Here is an 18,447-nt window from a genome sequence, read left to right as displayed (position 1 = left end):
TCTCTATATACTAAATGGCTCTAAAAGCAATTGTATCAATTACATGAATCCTAAAGGAATTACATCCGTAAGCAGTCGCAAGCACATGTTGAGATACATCCTGCTGACTACTTCATGGGCATCATCTTCTTATTCTTCATATTCTTTTTTGAGGAGTCACTATCAATCCCATTTTAGAGATGAAAAAACTGAAGCTGAGCCCAGTGAGTAACTTACCCAGAACCCTCAATCAATAAGGGGGAATGAAGCTCACGTCTGCCTAGTGCCAGCATCCCAATGTCTTTGTAGTGGTTTATCAGCAAACTGAAATAACTGAATAGCCCCCACTGCCCATCCCAGGAAAGAAAAGCCATCCATGCCATAGCCCTGCTTAAAATAGCTCAAATCTGGTGGCCCAGTCTCTGCCCAATTGTTAAGATTACATCTTAGGAATGGAGCTTTGTATCCAATCACTCGGTACAATGGAAAACTTAAAGTGAAGCGGCACACATTTAAGGAGTAATAAAAATCCTCAGCAAGGCATCTCGGGCAAATGCAAGAAGGGTCGTCTCAGTTTCTCAGCAGCACTCCGTTGGTTAGAGACATCATTAGAGCACAGAGTGACTGCTCATGTGGTGTAGGTGCCGTGCCGTGCATCTGCACATCTGTTTACACAGCAGGGAACCGAGGCTTAGCAGGAGTGCTGCCTCGTGCAGCTGCTCACATGCAGTAGAACTGGTAAATATGAACCCTAATATTAACCTCAGCTCTTCCTAGACCACCAAAAGAGAAAAATGTTTCAGAACACACCGTGAAGTATTAGACCGGGGACAAGATGACAGCAGAGTCTGTTTTTCACATCCGGTTACCTTTAGTATACCTCTGCAAATGCAGAACTTGTGTCTGAGTTTTTAAACTTTATTTTCTATAACACCTTACAGAATAATAAGTGAAAACATTCAGATTAAGTAAGGTATATGAGGAGTTCTATACAGCAAATGAATGCACCTCGTTGTTAATTGATTTATTATGAAGTCTAAGTTAGTAATTCTTTAGAAACATTAACGCTATTCTATACAGCAGGATTATCAGTTACAGGAGAATATTAACAACCCTTAGAATGTTGCCTGCTCCATCAGATTAAGTTTATTAATAAAATTCATGAAGAGTTAATATACCTAACATTTTATAATTATTTAAATTCAAAGAATCATTTCAAGGAAAGAAAAAAATGTTTTAAGCTTGCTCTGAGGAGGCAAACGGGCTTGTTCCAAACAAAATATAGTGAAACTAATGAGAAGTCAAGCCAAGCCAACCTGGGCAGTCGGAGGCCGCTCTGGGAGTCCCCGTGTGCTCACATGAGGGCAGCATTCCTTGGGTGCTCACACGGGGTTGGGGGGGGGACGTGGGGAGGCAGCATTCTAAGGGTCAACAGCTACTGAGCGCCATGTTACATTAGTCAGGGTGACCGTGAGGGACAGGGTACAGTACCTGATGATGGGCAGGTCGAGGCCCCGCTGCAAACTGAGAGGAGAAGGGAACAGACACAAAAGGAAGGGCACAAAGAGTCAGAAACACAACAGAAACCAACATTACAGTATACAAACTAAAGGATAACAACCCACACGAGAAAAAATAAAAACAGAACAGCAAAGGCTCTGCTGCAGGACAGTGACAGACAGGCACCAGACCAACAGTCAACACCACCGCCCAGGCACCTCATTCAGAAGCTGGGAAAACGCTGCTGAGCTATTAACACCTGGGTGCTCTCCCATGAGAACAGCTTGAATAAATAACGCCTTTAAAAAAAGAAAAAAGAAAAAAGAAAAACCCTGCTGTAAAGGGAAGTCCAAAACACTAGGTGGTTGGTTGTATTAAAACGAACATAGAAATCAAATACGCTGTATGAAAGTGTGCAGCTGGAGGACACCGGAAGTGGGTTACGTTACAAAGCATGGCAGAGCCAGGTATCCACAGGAAATGTCCATCAAAAACAGATCGAGTTTGCCTTAAATTAGATGGGTGTTTAACACTCTAACACACAGGTTTGGGGTGCATGTGTGCGTGCATGCGTGTGTGTGCATACTGAAATGTAGTTGAAATGTAGTTAACCAGTAAAGCTGCGTCTCGGCCTGTCAAAGCCACCAGCCCGTAGAGAACAGCGGTCTCCAACATGATTACTCAAAATAGCATCATTTTAAGATGGAGGAGAACAGGAAAGAAGTACAAATTTTCAACTCTATTTGCAACTAGGAGCGAGCCCTGGAAGCCCCACTGAGGGAGGGCTTGCCTGTGCTGGGCCCACACTGGGCAGGAGAGAAGGAAGGCGAGTCTGCGGTTTTCTCCAGCAGGTGACATGCACTTCCACTCTGCCTCTCGGAACAATTTCTCAGACTTAAAAAAAAAACAACAAAAACAAAAAACAGAAAGAAAATAAACAAACAAACAAAAACCCTGGAACTAAATAATTTATTAGAGCAAAAGCTGGCCCCTAATAATAATTATAACTCCAGAAGACAGAGGAAATACAGCACACAAAGCCACCTAGAGTTTAACCCCCTCCCCCTTTAGCAGTGAGACCATCACAACCGCAGTTCTGAGCACAAACCACTTGGCTGTCAGGTGCGGGCTTTAAGGACTGAGCAGATCTCTGCCCTGGAAGCCCTGAGCCTTCACAGGCCCAGAGGAAGCAGGCTATACAGTGACTGAGCAGCTCTCTTCTGCTTAGTACTTCACTCACCTAAGAGGAACTTGTAACCCACCCTACTGTGCTACACTGGACTGAAAATGTGCGGCAGAAAGACCACACTGTCCCCATGTGAGTGCCCACTCAACACATTTCTGACAAGAAATCCTACCTTGGAGACTACAAGTCATCAAGTGCTTACAAGAGTGCATGAATGGTCTGTGCGTGCTTGCCACAAATCTGGCAAGCTGGCCTTTCAGAACGACAGAAGGTGGCAGCTAGGAGTCCTCTAGAATTTCTCATCTTTAAAAAATCCATTCATTTATGAGAACGGAGTAGTTAGTTCCTCCACAATGGACACCAAGTTTCAAGATTAGGCAATACTATCCGTATGCCATGACAGTAGAGGGCAGCAGGAGAGATCTCTGGTGACATATGAAGAAAACTGGAGAGAGGGCCACTTCAAACACATAGCTGCATGTGATGCCCGCTATTCTGCAGAAAGGCCCCATTTCCAAGGTTCTAATAAAAGAGCCTAACTTCAGACAACTGGAAAGTTCCAGTCAACAGATCTGGCTCACAAAAGTATAGACATGTAAGAAGAAAATGGTAGCTACACCAATGCGAAGGCCCTGGCAGACCCTGGACGTTGGTCCCGAGGGCTGTGGGCTGTCTTTTGGAGTGTTATCAGTCTGACCCTATGGATGGCTGTAAGCAACAGAACAAACTGTACTCACTGCTTAAAATTTTTTCTATTAAAAGGCAGGACTTGGAGATGGTGAGGTTGTAGCTACAAAGGAAAGCAGCCTAGTGAACTGAGATCCAGGGTTAATGCCACCAACCCATGGCCTTCCCCTGCTGTGCACAGTCATAAGTGAGTATGGCCAATGGAACAGTTACAGATTACTACAAAAGCTAAACTGTTCCCACTCCAAATTAGACTCCAATAGCCTCACTATTTTTCTCAGACCATTTCAAAATAAATTGCAATATGAAGAATTCCATCAAGAAAATGAAGCAGACAGGAAGCTTGTCAGCATTTTAAACTGAGACCCGAGACTCTCCACATTGTGAATGTGACTTTGACAGACAGAAGGGACCCTGAAGGAGGGGGGGCACCTGAAGTCAGCAGGACTGAAAAGGCAGATGACTGGAGAAGAACAGAAAGGCTACACTATGCATGGCCAATGGCCTGTTACAGCAGAAAACAGAATGGAATTAGTTTGCCGCTGCTCACTGAGCTGCAGGCCCTCGGCGCAGTCCCACGCCTCTCCTTGCGGTCCCAGCCGCTGGAGGATGAAGGAGACCAGACATGGCAGCTTGGGATGGAAACAGAAATGCAATCCCACCAAGCTTCACACCCAAGTCTACCCTCCCGGCTCCAACACAAACGAAACAAAAGCTATTAGACCCAGAACAATAAGCAAGAATAGCCTGGGCTCTGCTAGTCTTGCCCTTGCTTTGGGGCATGGAATGGAACGTGCCATGTGTGGGTTTTAGTAATGTGGGTGGTAATGGTCACTACCAGAGGAGATGGCAAAAAAATTGCAAACAGGATAGTAGCTGAGGAGTTTATGACCACAGGGTAAAAATGGCTGATAACTAGACAATTGTCCCCTTGATAAGGGTAGGCAAGAAGCCTTACAATTCAACTTTTAGGTTCAAATCTGAAAGGGACATTCCACCTCATGTTTAAAACAAGGGGGAAAATGTAAAGCCCAATTATTCCTGTCTAATTCCCAATAGATGACCCACCCAATTTGTAACGGTTTTCCCACAGTGCCTGGCAGGAACTAGCATGCCAGGCTGACTTCCAGAGAAGAAGCGATCAATGCATTTCTGTTCATCAGCCAGTATGTGGATGTGGTCAGAAATAATGTGTGCCTGAGGCACTGCTGCCTGCAAGAAGTACAGTTTGTCATATTGCTTACAATGCAGTATTTTATCCAGCCTCTTCCAGCCAGGGACCTGTAAACGGGAGTCTGTTCCAAAACCTTCCTCCTCTTCCAGTTGTCTGTGCACTGTATTGGCACTGCTCTGCTGGGCTGTCAAGAAAACTGGTTTAGAGATGCAGCTCTTCAGTCAGGTTTTGCGCCAAGCTCTAACCGTGTAATTTCACTCGGACTGTCTTTCCCCATCATTTAAATGGGGCGGGGGAGAGGGCCATGGAGCTCTCTGCAGTAAGCGCTTACATGGCACCCATACTTAAGGCTTAGGCTGCGGTGGGTGCTGTGTACAAGGTTCTGCTGTGTCCTCTCTAATAGCCAACTATCCACATCCCCAAACCACTCTCACCACAAAACTTGCACCAGACATTGGGGGGGTGGGGGGGGTCACCATTTCAGCAAAAAAGGAGACAAGGAAACAGGCAACACTGTCTTAACGTCCCACAACCCTAAAAATGCTTCGTCTGCCAACTGGGGAGAACCAGGATCCAAGAACAGGATGCTGGAGAAGAAGGCACTGAGGAGAGGAAGGCAGGAAGAGGGGAGGAAGACAGGCGGCTCTGGGAAGCCTAGACTCTCCTAACTCTTTAAGCAAGTCTCTGGAACATTTCAACAATTCAAACTTCATGCAGGAAATCAAATGAGCAGGAGCTAATGCAATGACCTTTCTGTGCTACAAGCAAAAAAGCAGGGTTGGGGTGCAAAAAGAAGATCCTGTATTCCAAGACTCCACAGAGCTCAAGTACAAGGAGGGACGTGAGGTAGGATGAGATGTTAGAGACACTTTCTGCCCAGAGCTACACATGCAGGGAAGGAGACGACGCTCAGGGTTGGAGAACAGATGCCACTGTGTACTGTGAAACAGGAGGATGGCTGGAGTCCATCTGAAATGTGTTGCAATCCACATGAGGGTGAGCAAAGATGGCCACACCCACATCAGCACGGCCATTCATTTACCACTGAAGAGATGAGCACACCTGGGTGGACATCATGCACGTGATCATACTGTCCAATGATTAGAACTGTGACATGGGTTCAGAAACCCTTCTTCCCACAGCACTTAAGTCTGAGGCTGGCCAGTAAAACCCAGTTTGCCTCTTTCTAACATCACCATAATTTACTTTTCTGAATTTCGAACAGTACAAGTAAAATATTATGAACTTAAAGGAGGAAAACCTGAATGTAGCGGACTGTACGGAAGGAAGTGCGTGGAACACACCTTCTACCTTCTCCTCCCTAAGAAATGCAAACTAGCACTGCATCTCAGTGGCCACTGCAAATGCTAACCAGTCAAAGCAGGGACAGTGCAGTGGCCTGAGGAGGAACAAAGTGAGCAGTCACTAAAAGATCATAGCAGCTGGACCGAGGGAGGTGAGAGCCACCTCTACTTACTTACCGGAGACCGGGCCTGAGGTTGTGAATTCATTGTCTGAGGGGCTTGAGGATAGACCAATGTGGCTGGACCTGCATTCTGTCCAGAGGGATAAGGGGTCTGTCAGAGAATGGCAAAACAACAGTATATTTTTAAAAAATATGACACAACTCAAATCCAACACTTTTTTTAAGCTTGAAGAAGTGGTTTGCACTGTGGTCTGTAGCAATGCTTGAAGTTTTATCATAGTGTTCAGCAACTAAAGGCAGAGGGTGGTCTATGCCTCCTGACAGAGCCATCAGCAACCCAAATCTAGGTAGTTTTGTCACACAAGGAGTACAAAGACCTCGTCTTTGGAACTTTACCAACCTCGTGCGTGTATGCGTGCGTGTGCGCTCATATGTTGTACAGGGGGGAACTGAGGTGGAGGCCCGAGGGTGCTGGGGCAATGCTTTAGCACAGTGGCCCTCTCCCCAGCCAGCTCCACAAGAGGCGGAAGGCCAAATACCACCTTAAGTTCTTTCCTCATTCAAATTCTATTAAGTCTAGCCACATAATGAACAACAGAGCAGTTACCTGGTCATGAATATTAAGTAGTTAATAATTAGATGAACCTGAACAAAACAGATGATTCAGGTTTACTCTTTATCTTACCAAAAAAAAATTTATCACTACACTGAAAGGCTTAACTACATCAACTTTTTAAAAATATATGTGGATTTCTTATCGATTTTGGTTAATACCGATGGAAAAATATTTCTTCACACGTTTGAAAATATAGTATCAAATCTGGCATGGTGGTGAAACCTTAAATCCCGCACATGAACGGCATGGGGAAAACAACTAAAGTCTGAGGCCAGCCTGGACAAATAGCAACGGCTGTCGCAAAAGACTTAGAAGCTGTGTGTAAACACAGAGGCACTCTGTTCTCAACCTCGGACTCCTGGCACACAGTGCTCTCACCTGCTGGACCACAACAGAAAGGAACCCACTCGTTTCTCATGGACCATGCTGGAAAGATGTTTGACAGCCACAGTGACTGACCAGTCAAAATTTTAATAATGTCTTCAACACAGTGGCCAACAAAGGCCACAAAAGCCAACGGAAGAGAAGAATGTGAATTAACACCGGGGACGAGGCCTTATTATTTAGTAGAAATGGCACACGTCTAGCCAAAGGAACTGTCCATGTTGTTTTTAATGTGCCTTTCACATCACCTGCCGGCCAATGCCACCAAGTATGCTAGGTGTGTGCTGTGGATAAAAAAGACTGCAGGCCACCCCAGCTCTCTCTCTGAGTGCCCACTCTGCTCCCCGTCTGTCTGTTCATCTCCAGATCCACGTGGCTCCCTCTGTTACACCAGAAACGTTACACAGTGTAATTTCTTAGGGATGCATCTTGACACAGACCCACCGCGGGTACCCACTACTGCACTGCATACTTCTTATCACAAAAATTACACTAATTTTATTTTCCTGTAGTTTCAGCTTCTGCTCTAAACATATCTTTTAAAAAACCAAATACTTTTCCTTTTTAAATATTTATACTGAATGTATATAAAGAACCAATCCATACCACACAAGTCAGCTTTGTCTAAACGTAAAGCATGGGGCCCAGGGGCAGGCACATAAACACGGAGCACACAAGCACTGTGTCTGGTATAGGCACACAAACACAGATGCATGCATAAGATCTAGTAGAGGCACACGCGTGCACACGCGCACACACATAAAGCAGTGTGTAATGCAGGCACACACATTCACATACATAGTCTGGGGCAGGCATACACCCATATACAAAGCAATGTCTACAGCAGGCACACAACTGTTCTGTTTCAACATAAGCTACTGTGCCCTCAGCAACATGGTGGTGTTTGTCAATGGTACAGGGTAAAGGAATTCTGCAAACATCTGTCTCCCTGGGCATTTGTCCTCCTGTTGTGCTCTGAGCAGTAGAAGGAAAGGAAGCCTCTGTATTACTTCCTGTATGTGAATGATTAATCCAGTTTCTTGACAGACTCAACTCACTAATGTGTTTTACTAAAAAGTGTGCAAACAACAAAGTACCCTTTTCAATAGTCATTTTTTTCACCATGTGAGTATGTGTCTGTGTGTGGCCTGTATGTGCACGTAAGAGTCTGGTAACTGCAGAGTCTAGAAGAGGGTGTTGGACTCCCTAGAGTTGCAGTTACGGACAGTGGTGCGCCACCCAGTGTGGGTCCTGGGAACTGAACCTTGGGTGCTAAGTAAGAGTAATACCTGCTCTCACTCCACCTCCAAAACATCCTTTTGATTTTTAAATCATCTTTCATTATTCTAGGGTGTGAGTGCTCCTCCCAACCGTGGTCCAGTGTCACTGCGTAAACATGGAAGTCAGAACTTCCCTCTGTGTGTATCTTGGGAATGGAACTCTGGTCCATCTGGCTTGGCAGCAAATTCCTTTACATGCTGAACCATCTTGCCAGTACCAGTGGAAACCTGGCTAGGGTTCAGATCAGTGAAGTATCATTTTAAGAATTACTGATGGTTTTGATAACTCTTTATAATGACTCTCAAAGCCGGTGGGAGAGAGAGTGCACAAGCTGGAATTCAGTGTAAGACAACTGCCTAGCACCTGCAAGGCCCTCAGACTTATTATCTAGTTCTTTAATACAGAAAAGAAAAAGTACTACACATCAGAACCGTAACACTGATTCCGTCCTCCAAAGACTGCCCAGACACCCTCCCTGCAGACAGCGAGCCTAGGTCACCGTCCTCACAGAGGAAGGCTCAGCCTTTCCTTAGCTTTATGTTTCAGTGAACTTTGGTGCATGCCTAGATAACTGTTAACAAAGTGCAGGCTGAAGAAGACAGGTCAGTCACACAAGTCCTCAGTTATTTACATAGAACTTTTAAGCCTGTGGTAATTATTATTTTTAAACAGTGATTTAGACAAACAGAGCCTGAGGTTTCAGGGTGAATTCTACTGGCAGATGAGAAGAGAGGGGAACTGCATACGTGTTACGACAACTTACCACACAGACACATGGAACCCACACCTGGGGCTAAGATGGATTTTCTACTCCCTCCCCTGACATGGGTTTCTCTGTGTAGCCCACGCTGGCCTCAAACTCAGAGATCCACCTGCTTCAGCCTCACAAATGCTGCAATCAAAGGTGTGCACCACCATTGCCCGGCTTGGGTTTTCTATTTTTACAATGGAAAACAACAAAATTAGGTGACAATAACCACCATGACAGAAAGCACTCAGAGCTCCTGCTGCACTTCAAATGTAACTTGGAAATAAAACATCATTTCTCGTTTTAAGGCGATTTGTCACCTTAAGTAAATAATACCAAGTGGACGAAACCCAATACTGTTGTGCCCAAGAAGGCCCACAGCAGGGCTGAGCAGCCACACTGCTGACTGCTGGGTAATGCCCAGTCTTCACAACACTGATCTACCCACCTCAAACAGGCCATTCTACATTTCTTAAGGGTTTGTTTGTTTTTCGTTTTTTGGGGGGTTTTTTTGGTTTTTTTTTTTTTTTTTTTTTGAGTAGGGGATGTCACTATGCAGCCCTGCCCCGGAACTCACTAGGCTGGCTTCAAGCTTATAGAGATTCGTCTGCCTCTGAGTACTGGGATTAAACCTGTGCACCACCATGCCTGGTGAAATAGTTAATCTTAAAAGAACTAGGTAAATGTACATATATATCCATACCATGGCATATAGAAATATAGTTATGGAGAGGTGACTCCTAAGTTCAAGACCATGAGGTAAGTTAAGGCCAGTCTGAATAGCTGACTAGCTCCTTGTCTGAATCTAGAACCTAGCGCAACAGAGCGTGGGAAGAAGACCCTGGGCCTCTATCTAACGGGCACCTAAAGCCTTGGCTTCCATCACACCCCCACAGAAACAACCTCTGTAACTACTGGGACTACAGATAGCTTTCATTGGCAAGGACAGACTGAGAATTCAGACAAGAGACACTACCTTCCCATTTTAGAAAGCAAATCTTTTCTCATTTAAAAGCAACAAGTATCATTTGAAAGCAAAACCAAAATGCCCCTACTGCCAACAGGCAACATCAATCACAGACACGTAAAGGACTCAAGAAGGAGTCCAGTCTTCACCTGTGGCAAGAGAAGCTGGCTGAAGCTAGAACAACAGCAATCTCCCTTCCTGTCCCCAAATCTGAGTTTAACTGCATAGCACTTGAGTCAATGTTGCTAATTATTTGTTATTTGAAACAAATAACTACTTCAGCACAATGTTTAACCTCAGACCTTTTTGAGAACCTTTAACTAGGAGTCAGAGGTGACCTTGGCTATCAGTTCTCCTGGTCTACCATGTGCGTGTGGGACTGAACTCAAGACTGAGTGCTTGGCAGCAAGCATTTTATCTGCTGAGCCACAATCTTATTTCTCCAGGCTCAGATATTTTAATAATCCAACAGGACCAATATGTCATCCATCAATTAAGAACGGAGTATATATGGGACCACATCTAAACCAGAGGCACCTTTCAAACAGGGTCCAAATCAGCCCCACTAATGTCAAATCAATCCTAAGACATGAAATAAAAATGCCATTCTAGGTTAGCACAAAATTCCTAAGGACTACATTAATAAAAAATGCTGCAATAGAAGTCACACTGGAGTCTAACCACGTGACGCTGGAACACAGCTTCTCGGGTTTGACTAACATTCTTCTAAACCATGAAACGAGCTGGGTGTGGTAGCACACACCTCTAAACCCAGATCTAAGGAGGCAAAAGCAGGTAGATCCCTTAACTAAATCCAGGCATCCTCCTTCTGCCATTCAAGATAACAGAGAACTCTAGTGGGGTGCCTATGCTGAACCTCCAAGAGCAGTAACACCCAAGTGTCAAAAAGAAGTGTCAGCCTTGTCTCCCAGATGAATAATCAAGTGTGACTGCAGGCTGTGGCTTCTCAGAGCTCCTGCCTCACAGGCATCGTGATCAAGATGGACAGCTGAACACTCAGCACATGGTTCGGAAACTCTGCACAGTGGAGAACTCGAGGCTCACAGGATTCAGTACTAAGGACATACAGCAACAACATACATGCACCTCTGAAAAGGAAAAGAGTTTCTACATAAAAATGTAACAATGACTGCATCAGTGACTGCACTAAATGGCCGTCTGAGTAGGAAACACATGACAGGGTACCCACTGAATTGCCTTCTAGAGAGTAAGACTATTCCACTGCTCTTCTGTATTTAAACATCCCATCATGATATTAACAGTAGAGCATCAGTACAGGCGGAAGATACAACCATTTAGAAAGGGAAGCACTCAATACTAGGTCTCCAATATGACTACCATCTTGCAATACTAACAAAATATAAAAATAAAACAATATCCACACAAGTTACATTTAGATCCTGGCTGAGCAAACTAAGTCAACATTGCCTGCTGTGTAACGTGACTCCCAGAGAACTCACCCGGAGGATAAACAGACTTCACATGAGCAGGGTCAGAGAAGCGCTGAGTCACCCTCCGCTGGCTCTCCACAACTACCATCCCACAGCTTTCAGCTGCGTTTCCCACTCCCCCCAGTAAGTCAGTTTCCTGTCATGCCCAAAGTGATACCTGTCAATTATGACAGAGACCAGCTGAAGCACCCAGGCTCTGCCCCCTCCTAACCCACTCATCAAGTTCTTAGTGATACAGAAACAAAAGCAAGCCAACTAGCAGCCTATCAGGCTGGCAATACTCCTCAACAAGGCCATACCCTATCCACCAGGGAGGCAAGTACCAGGCTTGCGCATTTGCTCACAACAAATGCACCCCTGAGGCGTTGCCCTAGGGCACCCTGAAGAGCAAAACCACTTCCCTTCCCACTGAGGATGCTCATTACATCCATCACCACTTGTCAGCATTTGGTTCCCAAACTCTTTTTCCTCAGGTCAGAGTAAGAGGAGTAATCTGGCAAGTGTATAGAATTCTGATTGGTTGTTGAGAAGGGGTGGGGGTATGTCAGCTGCACAAGTGATTCACAAGTCATTAAACACCTAGAAAAAAACTGATGTGGAAGGCATGTGGAGAAGTAGTAAAAATGTCCAAAGGGAGAATTTCCCTGGAGAATTCCCCTGGAGGTTTCCAGGAAGGTTCACCAGTGACTACTTAGCAACAGTGACCTTCCTTCCAGTAATCAGGGAAAGGAGAGCAGCATCTTGGGTATGTACAAGAGCATCACATAACGGAGTCCTCAAACAAGATAACACACCACCTAAGCTGAACGGAACGGAACAGGTGGAGGGGTGCACAAGGGCATGAACACGAACTGGACGGAACACCTCACAGTCACAATGAGGTATGGGACAAGAGCAAGGTTTTAGGGCCAGACTTAAATCCTGTGTCAAGGGAAACAGAAGAAACTCAATGAAGCAGTGTATGTTGTCCTCAGATGTGTGTAACAAAGCAACTATTACACAAAAACAGTTAAGAATAGGCTGAGAGGTTCAAGCGTGGTACCTGCAGTGACCCTAGACAAAGGTGAATGTTATACTAAGGAGACCTAGAAAGCAAGATGGTTGAAGAGGCAAGGGTGCTTGCTTAACTTGGGTCTGGACTCCAGAACCCATAGTGGAAAGAGAGAACTGACTCCCACAAGCGTGCTACACTAAAAGCTAAAAACAAAATGTTAAAGCAGCAGGCCATCAGACACGGTCTGACAATCCTGAGGGGAGCACGGGACAGAATGGCCAAGAATAAGACTCTGGGCCCAGGACCCTGCAGATTGTCACCCTTGTGCCTCCGTGCAGCCACACGAGTTTCTCCAGAACACACATTCATTCCTGCTTGAGTCCTTCTCAATAGACACCTTCTCTGAGCTGGATTTCTAAATGTAAGGAATACATTTATTCATATTATATTCAAATGTAACTGTCAAAAAACTAGATAATAGGAACCATACAGAGACAGGTCAACCAGAGTAAGCTATCAATCAGCAGCACAAAACCAGTCTTTTCTAGGAGAGAAAACATCACTTTAGATCAAGACACAATAACTATTGGGGGGGGGGGGTTCACTTAGGCAAAAGAAAAAATTCCTTAAAGTAAGATGGGGGTGCAAGGCAGATAGACACTGGACAGTACTGACCTCTACAAACTGTCCTCTGACCTCGACACAGGCTGTGGGACATGTACACACATTCATTAAAACATTACAATGAAGTAGAGAGACAATGTCAAAGAATGGGGCATACATTCCTTGACTACTGAGTTTATTTCCTGTTGGGAACACATATTCATTATACAAAAATCTCTTATGAAATTTTGCTCGTTTTTGTTTTCTTTTTTGAGGCAAGGTTTCTTTATGTCGCTCTCTTGGAACTCATTAAATAGACTAAGCTGGCCTTGAACTCACCTGTCTACCTGTTTCTGTCTCTCCAGTGCTGGGATTAAAGACAAGTCACCATATCCAGCCTATGAATTAGTGATGAGAGAAAATATGAGGTGACTATAGACATCTTGTTCCTAATCTTTAGGTACTAAATTAGGGTTTCTACTGCTGTGGTGAAACACTGTGACCAACAAGCAAGTTGGAGAGAAAAGGGCTAATTCGGCTTACACTTCCACAACATTACCATTGAAGGAGGCCAGGACAGGAACGCAAGCAGGGCAGGATCCTGGAGGCATGAGGTGATAAAGGGGCCATGGAGGGGCGCTCCTTACTGCCTTGCTCCTCATGGGCTACCCAGCAGGCTTTCTTATAGACCCCAGGACCACCAGCCCAGCGGTGGCCCCACCTACAAAAGGCTGGGCTCTACCCCAAAGATCACTAACAGAGAAAATGCCCTACAGCTGAATCTCATGGAGGCATTTCCTCAATGAAGATTCCTCCTCCTTCCTTTTCTCCTTCCTCTTCCCCCTCCCCTCCCCCTCCTCTGATGACGCTAGCTTGTGTCAAATTGATACAAAACCTGACAGGACAAGTTCATCACTAGGGAGTCACTCACTGTGGATCTTCCGAATGAGGGAGGCTTCAATTCTGTTGAGGTAGTTTCCTTCTACTTTGGGCTAACAGTGTTCCTGTCATACAGGGAAGAGTTTCTGTGTCAGCTGAACTGATCACTGTCTGTCACTCTTTATGCTCCTGGGACGGGCTGCAATGATCAGTTTTCAATATTGAGTCATCCTTGTAGTCCAGAAATAAATCCCATGTAGTGGTGGTAAATCTTAAAATACAGTGTACAAAATCCATTTTACAGGGCTGGAGAGCCACTATTCTCTTTTAAAGGACCTGAATTCAGTCCCCAACACCCAGATATGGTTGGTGCCTCACAGCCGCCTGTAACTTCAGTTCCAGGGGATCCGATCCCTCCCTCTTCTGGCCTGAGCAGGACCTACACTCTGTGCACAAACTGACTCAGACCAAAATCCTTCATAAAGTACCACACATTTTCACATCAATTAAAAAGCTCAGGAAACTAGGACTAAAAAAAAAAAAATGCCTCAGCATACTAAAAGTCAACATACAACACAAAACACAAGAAACATCACACTTACTTTTCTTGTAGATCAGCAAAGAAAGAAGGATCCTGCCCACAGATAGAGGAGGATCCAGCAAACAGAAAAAGAAATCTTTAAAAATCTCATAGAAAACCAAGACAACATAAATGTACCTTCCCAGTGATGCAGAAAACCTTAGAAAGGCTGTGCCTACATCTCAGCACTTTCAGTTTATTACAAAGCCCTGAGTTTGGTGCCCAACACAGGCAGATGGGGTAAAGGCCCACCCAGGGTATCTCCCTATCCCCACCTCCACACATACAGACTCCACACAAAATGTCAGAACTAAGACTTCAGTAGAGTATGATACAAAGTCAACATACAAAGCCAATGTGGAGATCCAAGTATCTGAAGAGAAAAATAGAAAGTTTCATTTGCAAAGATGCTGGGCAGGCGGTGGTGGCACACGCCTGTAATCCCAGCACTCTGCGAGGCAGAGGCAGGCGGATTTCTGAGTTCGAGGCCAGCCTGGTCTACAGAGTAAGTTCCAGGACAGCCAGGACTATACAGAGAAAGTCAGTCTCGAAAAAACCAAATCCAAAAAAATAAATAAATAAATAAATAAAAACAAAACAAACAAACAAACAAAAAAGCAAAGATGCTGAAGTGACCAAACTCAAACAGTAAAAGACTCACAAGGAAAACTACAAAAGCAACAGAAGCTACAGACCTCGATGCCAGCGCTGTCCACAGGAGCTATAGACTCAGCACATTTGCAATCAAAGCCCAATGACATGCTCTCTAGAAACAGCAAGCTCATTTGAGTGCTGGTGTGGGGCCTCCAAGGACTCAAGCAGCAAACAGAGCCATAAAAAGACTGAAGCTGGGGAGTCACCCTCTCCGCCTGAACTATTATCACAGATCTACAGAAACGCAATCAGGGTAGTGCTGTTGTGATAACAAGAGCACCGGCAAAGACTGAAGAGGTGCCCGGGGGAAAAAACAAATCCACAGGAAAAGAGTCTAAAAAGGATACCAAGACCATTCAATGCTGCCTGAAGCAGAGCTGGGAGAGCCTGGCAGCATCCGTGCCCTCAGGGAGGAGCCTCTCAGCTGTGGAGCAGGCCCACTGCCACCTACCCAGAAATGGAGGAAGACCGGCGGCTACCTCTCTACCTCATACCATGCACAAAAGCTAAAACAAAACTGGATCAAATGCCAAACTGTAAGATCTACAACTCTGAAACTACTAGGGGACAAAGCCACTTTAAGACATTGGTACAGAGCAAACTTTCTGAAAATGGCCATCACTGCTCCAGAAGTAACAGCAAGGCCTGAGAGCACTGAGGAGAAGAGAAGGCTCCTGCACACAGAGGAAGAAATGACCCCTGGGGATCCAGCGCACAGCACGGGAAGAAATCTGTAAGGTATCCATAAAGAACCAACAGTCCGCAATATAAAGAACTCACAATTTCAAACACCAAAAAGTAACTAATTTAACCGAGGACGGCGACATGGCTCTGAATGTCAGGCACTTGTTCAACCTTGGCAACCTCTTTCCGCCTTTCAGAACTAACTCCACAGACAACCTCTGGCCTCCCCGTGTGCACCCCCACACCTCAGAAAAGAGAGGTCTATATATATCTGCAGAAGCTGATTACCTGCTTAGCTATAGACTAGCTGCAAATCCCCGAGAGCAGCCTGAGGGCTGACTGGCAGAGAGGCAGAGAGTAGAGGCCCACTAGCTAGGCTTCCTGACACTTGGGCTCTGTGGGTTCCCTGACGGAAAGGCCGCTGAGCACTTCTAAGAAAGGTTCCCCAATTAACGACCTTGTGTTTCAAGACATGCCAAGGTCACTAACTTTAATGACTTTCTGAGAGACTTTATGAGTTTTTAAAATATTTATTTACTTAATGTATATGAGTACACCACTTCTCGCTTCAGACACACCAGAAGAGGGCATCAGATCCCATTACAGGTGGTTGTGAGCCACCATGTGGTTGCTGGGATTTGAACTCAGGACCTCTGGAAAAGCAGTCAGTGTTCTTAACCACTGAGACATCTCTCCAGCCTGACTTTATGGGTTTTTAATGCACTGTATGTACACAGTTTTGCCTAAAGAGTAAGTTTTGTGATCTTTTTCAACAAAATTACAGCCATGGTGGGAGAGATGCCTGTCAGCAGCCCTGACCAGCTGGGCTCTACCTCACAACCCACACGGAGGTGAAAGGGCAGGACCAACTCCAGAAAGTTCCCTCTGAACTCTCATGGCCATATGCAGACTCCATGCAAACATTCATGCAAACACTTAAAAATGTACTATGAAACAGATTATATAGAGCAATTACAGCGAGAGCCAAACCAACAGACTTTTAGCAAAAATATCATAAAACTGTTTAAAGGCCTTAAAAATCTGCTGTTGAAATTCAATACAACTGGCTTTAATTCCAGCACTCAACTGACCTTGAACTCACAAAGATCTGGACTCCCTCTGCCTCCCAAGTACTGGGATTAAAGGTATGCACCACCAGACCTGGCCCAGTTCATTATTTTTTATATGATGTGCTGGGAAATGACTTATTGACGTGTTAACTGAGCCTTCCTTTTAGATATGCAACTCTCGTGTTTGTTTGTTTGTTTGTTTGTTCGTTCATTTGTTTAAAAGGCAGGGACTCACCAATTGGCCCCAGAAGGTCTCAAACTCAGGACAAGTAGTCTCACATGCTGGCATTTCAAGCCTGCAGCGGCACACAAGGCTCCTGGGCAAACCTTACACCCTGGCTGTGCTGGAGGGCTCCCCAGCCCACCGAGAATTGCAAGATGTGCAACCAATCTCTGTTTAGTTATTTAACTGAAGGAAGCTCTTCCCACGACTTTTACAAACTGCATGGCTCTCCTTCTCTCCTGTTCTCCAGGCCTCTCTGGGCCCCAGTGGGGAGGTTATTCGTTGCTGTAACATCAGGGACACTGTACAAACAGGAAGGGGCTGTGTCTTACACGTTATCTGCCACAAATACTATTCTCCTTCATTGTAGCTTGTGGGAGTTTTGAGTGACTATTTAGGCAATTCTACCATGTAAGGCACAGTATGCATTTAGTCTGCATTAAAGCCATCCAGTCACTCTTCCTGTGACCTTCTGAGAGCTAAAGAGCACAGTCTTCCACACGCTGACACAGTTCTAGTCCCTCATCACCACCCACGTCAATAGCTCCATTCGTCACCCTCAGCAACCCAAGTCAAAATATTTACCATTATCAACAGAATCCTAGATTGCGGCAATTTTGAAAGCCAACGGATGTCACACCATCTCTAAAAACTGAAATACTAGTAACATAGGAAGGAAAGAAGGAAGGGAGAGAGGGAGGGGAGGAGAGGGGAGGAGAGGGGAGGGGAGGGGAGGGGAGGGGAGGAGAGGAGAGGAGAGGAGCAAGCAAGCAAAACAGCTCCACCTCTAGTGTTGTGTAGCCTTCAATCTTCCACTTAGCCAGTGGGACAGACTGCATTCTCTGATCTAAGCCCTGGTTCCCGGGGGCAGATGTGTTGACAGTCTCCTGGAACTCGGGTGTGAGCTCAGGAGCTGTGCTGCTCCCCAGGAAGCTTCTGAGAGAGGAGCAAAAGACACTTCCTACCCCTTCCTCATCAAGCCTGGGCACCCATCACAGTCACCCAGGCCAAGACCCAAGCCACCGTTTTCCCTGGGCCATGATGAATGCCCACATTTATGCCTGAGGGGCTTGCTTCACAGTCTCACAGCAGTGACTAACTCCAGTGCTGAGGGTTAGCATACCCTACAAATAACAACAACACAGTTCCTTCTCCCCAGGAAACATCGGATGCAAGCGGACAAGCCTGTTGGTTCACTGAGCCTGCGGGCACCCAGATGTTGACAGCGTCTCCTTGCCAGGGCCTGGGCTAAACCCAACGCTGCCTGCACCCTCTCTGTCTGTGCTGCTTTCTTCCTGTAGTCCATGCTTACTTAGTCTCTGGATCACGTTCATCTGCAG

At 45.5% G+C, this 18,447-nt stretch overlaps 1 protein-coding gene across 16 annotated transcripts in view; it reads right to left on the bottom strand.

Annotated features, from left to right (window-relative positions):
- Eif4g3 (eukaryotic translation initiation factor 4 gamma 3) overlaps positions 1-18,447 on the bottom strand; it is a 208,974-nt gene that overhangs the window by 118,651 nt on the left and 71,876 nt on the right. For 8 of the 16 annotated variants that reach the window (XM_052177835.1, XM_052177840.1, XM_052177839.1 and 5 more), the window contains 3 exons: positions 6,008-6,103; positions 4,597-4,710; positions 1,471-1,503 (listed from right to left, as the gene is read on the bottom strand). The exons of 1 other annotated variant lie outside the window; for it this stretch is intronic. In XM_052177835.1, the coding sequence (XP_052033795.1) occupies positions 1,471-1,503; positions 4,597-4,710; positions 6,008-6,037 (177 nt within the window). In that variant the 5' untranslated portion in view covers positions 6,038-6,103. The remainder of the gene's footprint in view (positions 1-1,470; positions 1,504-4,596; positions 4,711-6,007; positions 6,104-18,447) is intronic. 7 more of the 16 variants (XM_052177825.1, XM_052177832.1, XM_052177826.1 and 4 more) reach the window with 5 other exon arrangements.

Source organism: Apodemus sylvaticus, chromosome 3 (assembly GCF_947179515.1).
Source record: "Apodemus sylvaticus chromosome 3, mApoSyl1.1, whole genome shotgun sequence".
In the NCBI taxonomy this organism is placed as follows: domain Eukaryota; kingdom Metazoa; phylum Chordata; class Mammalia; order Rodentia; family Muridae; genus Apodemus; species Apodemus sylvaticus.
The sequence above is the reverse complement of the archived record's forward strand: the minus strand, read 5'-3'. Positions and strand labels throughout refer to the sequence as shown.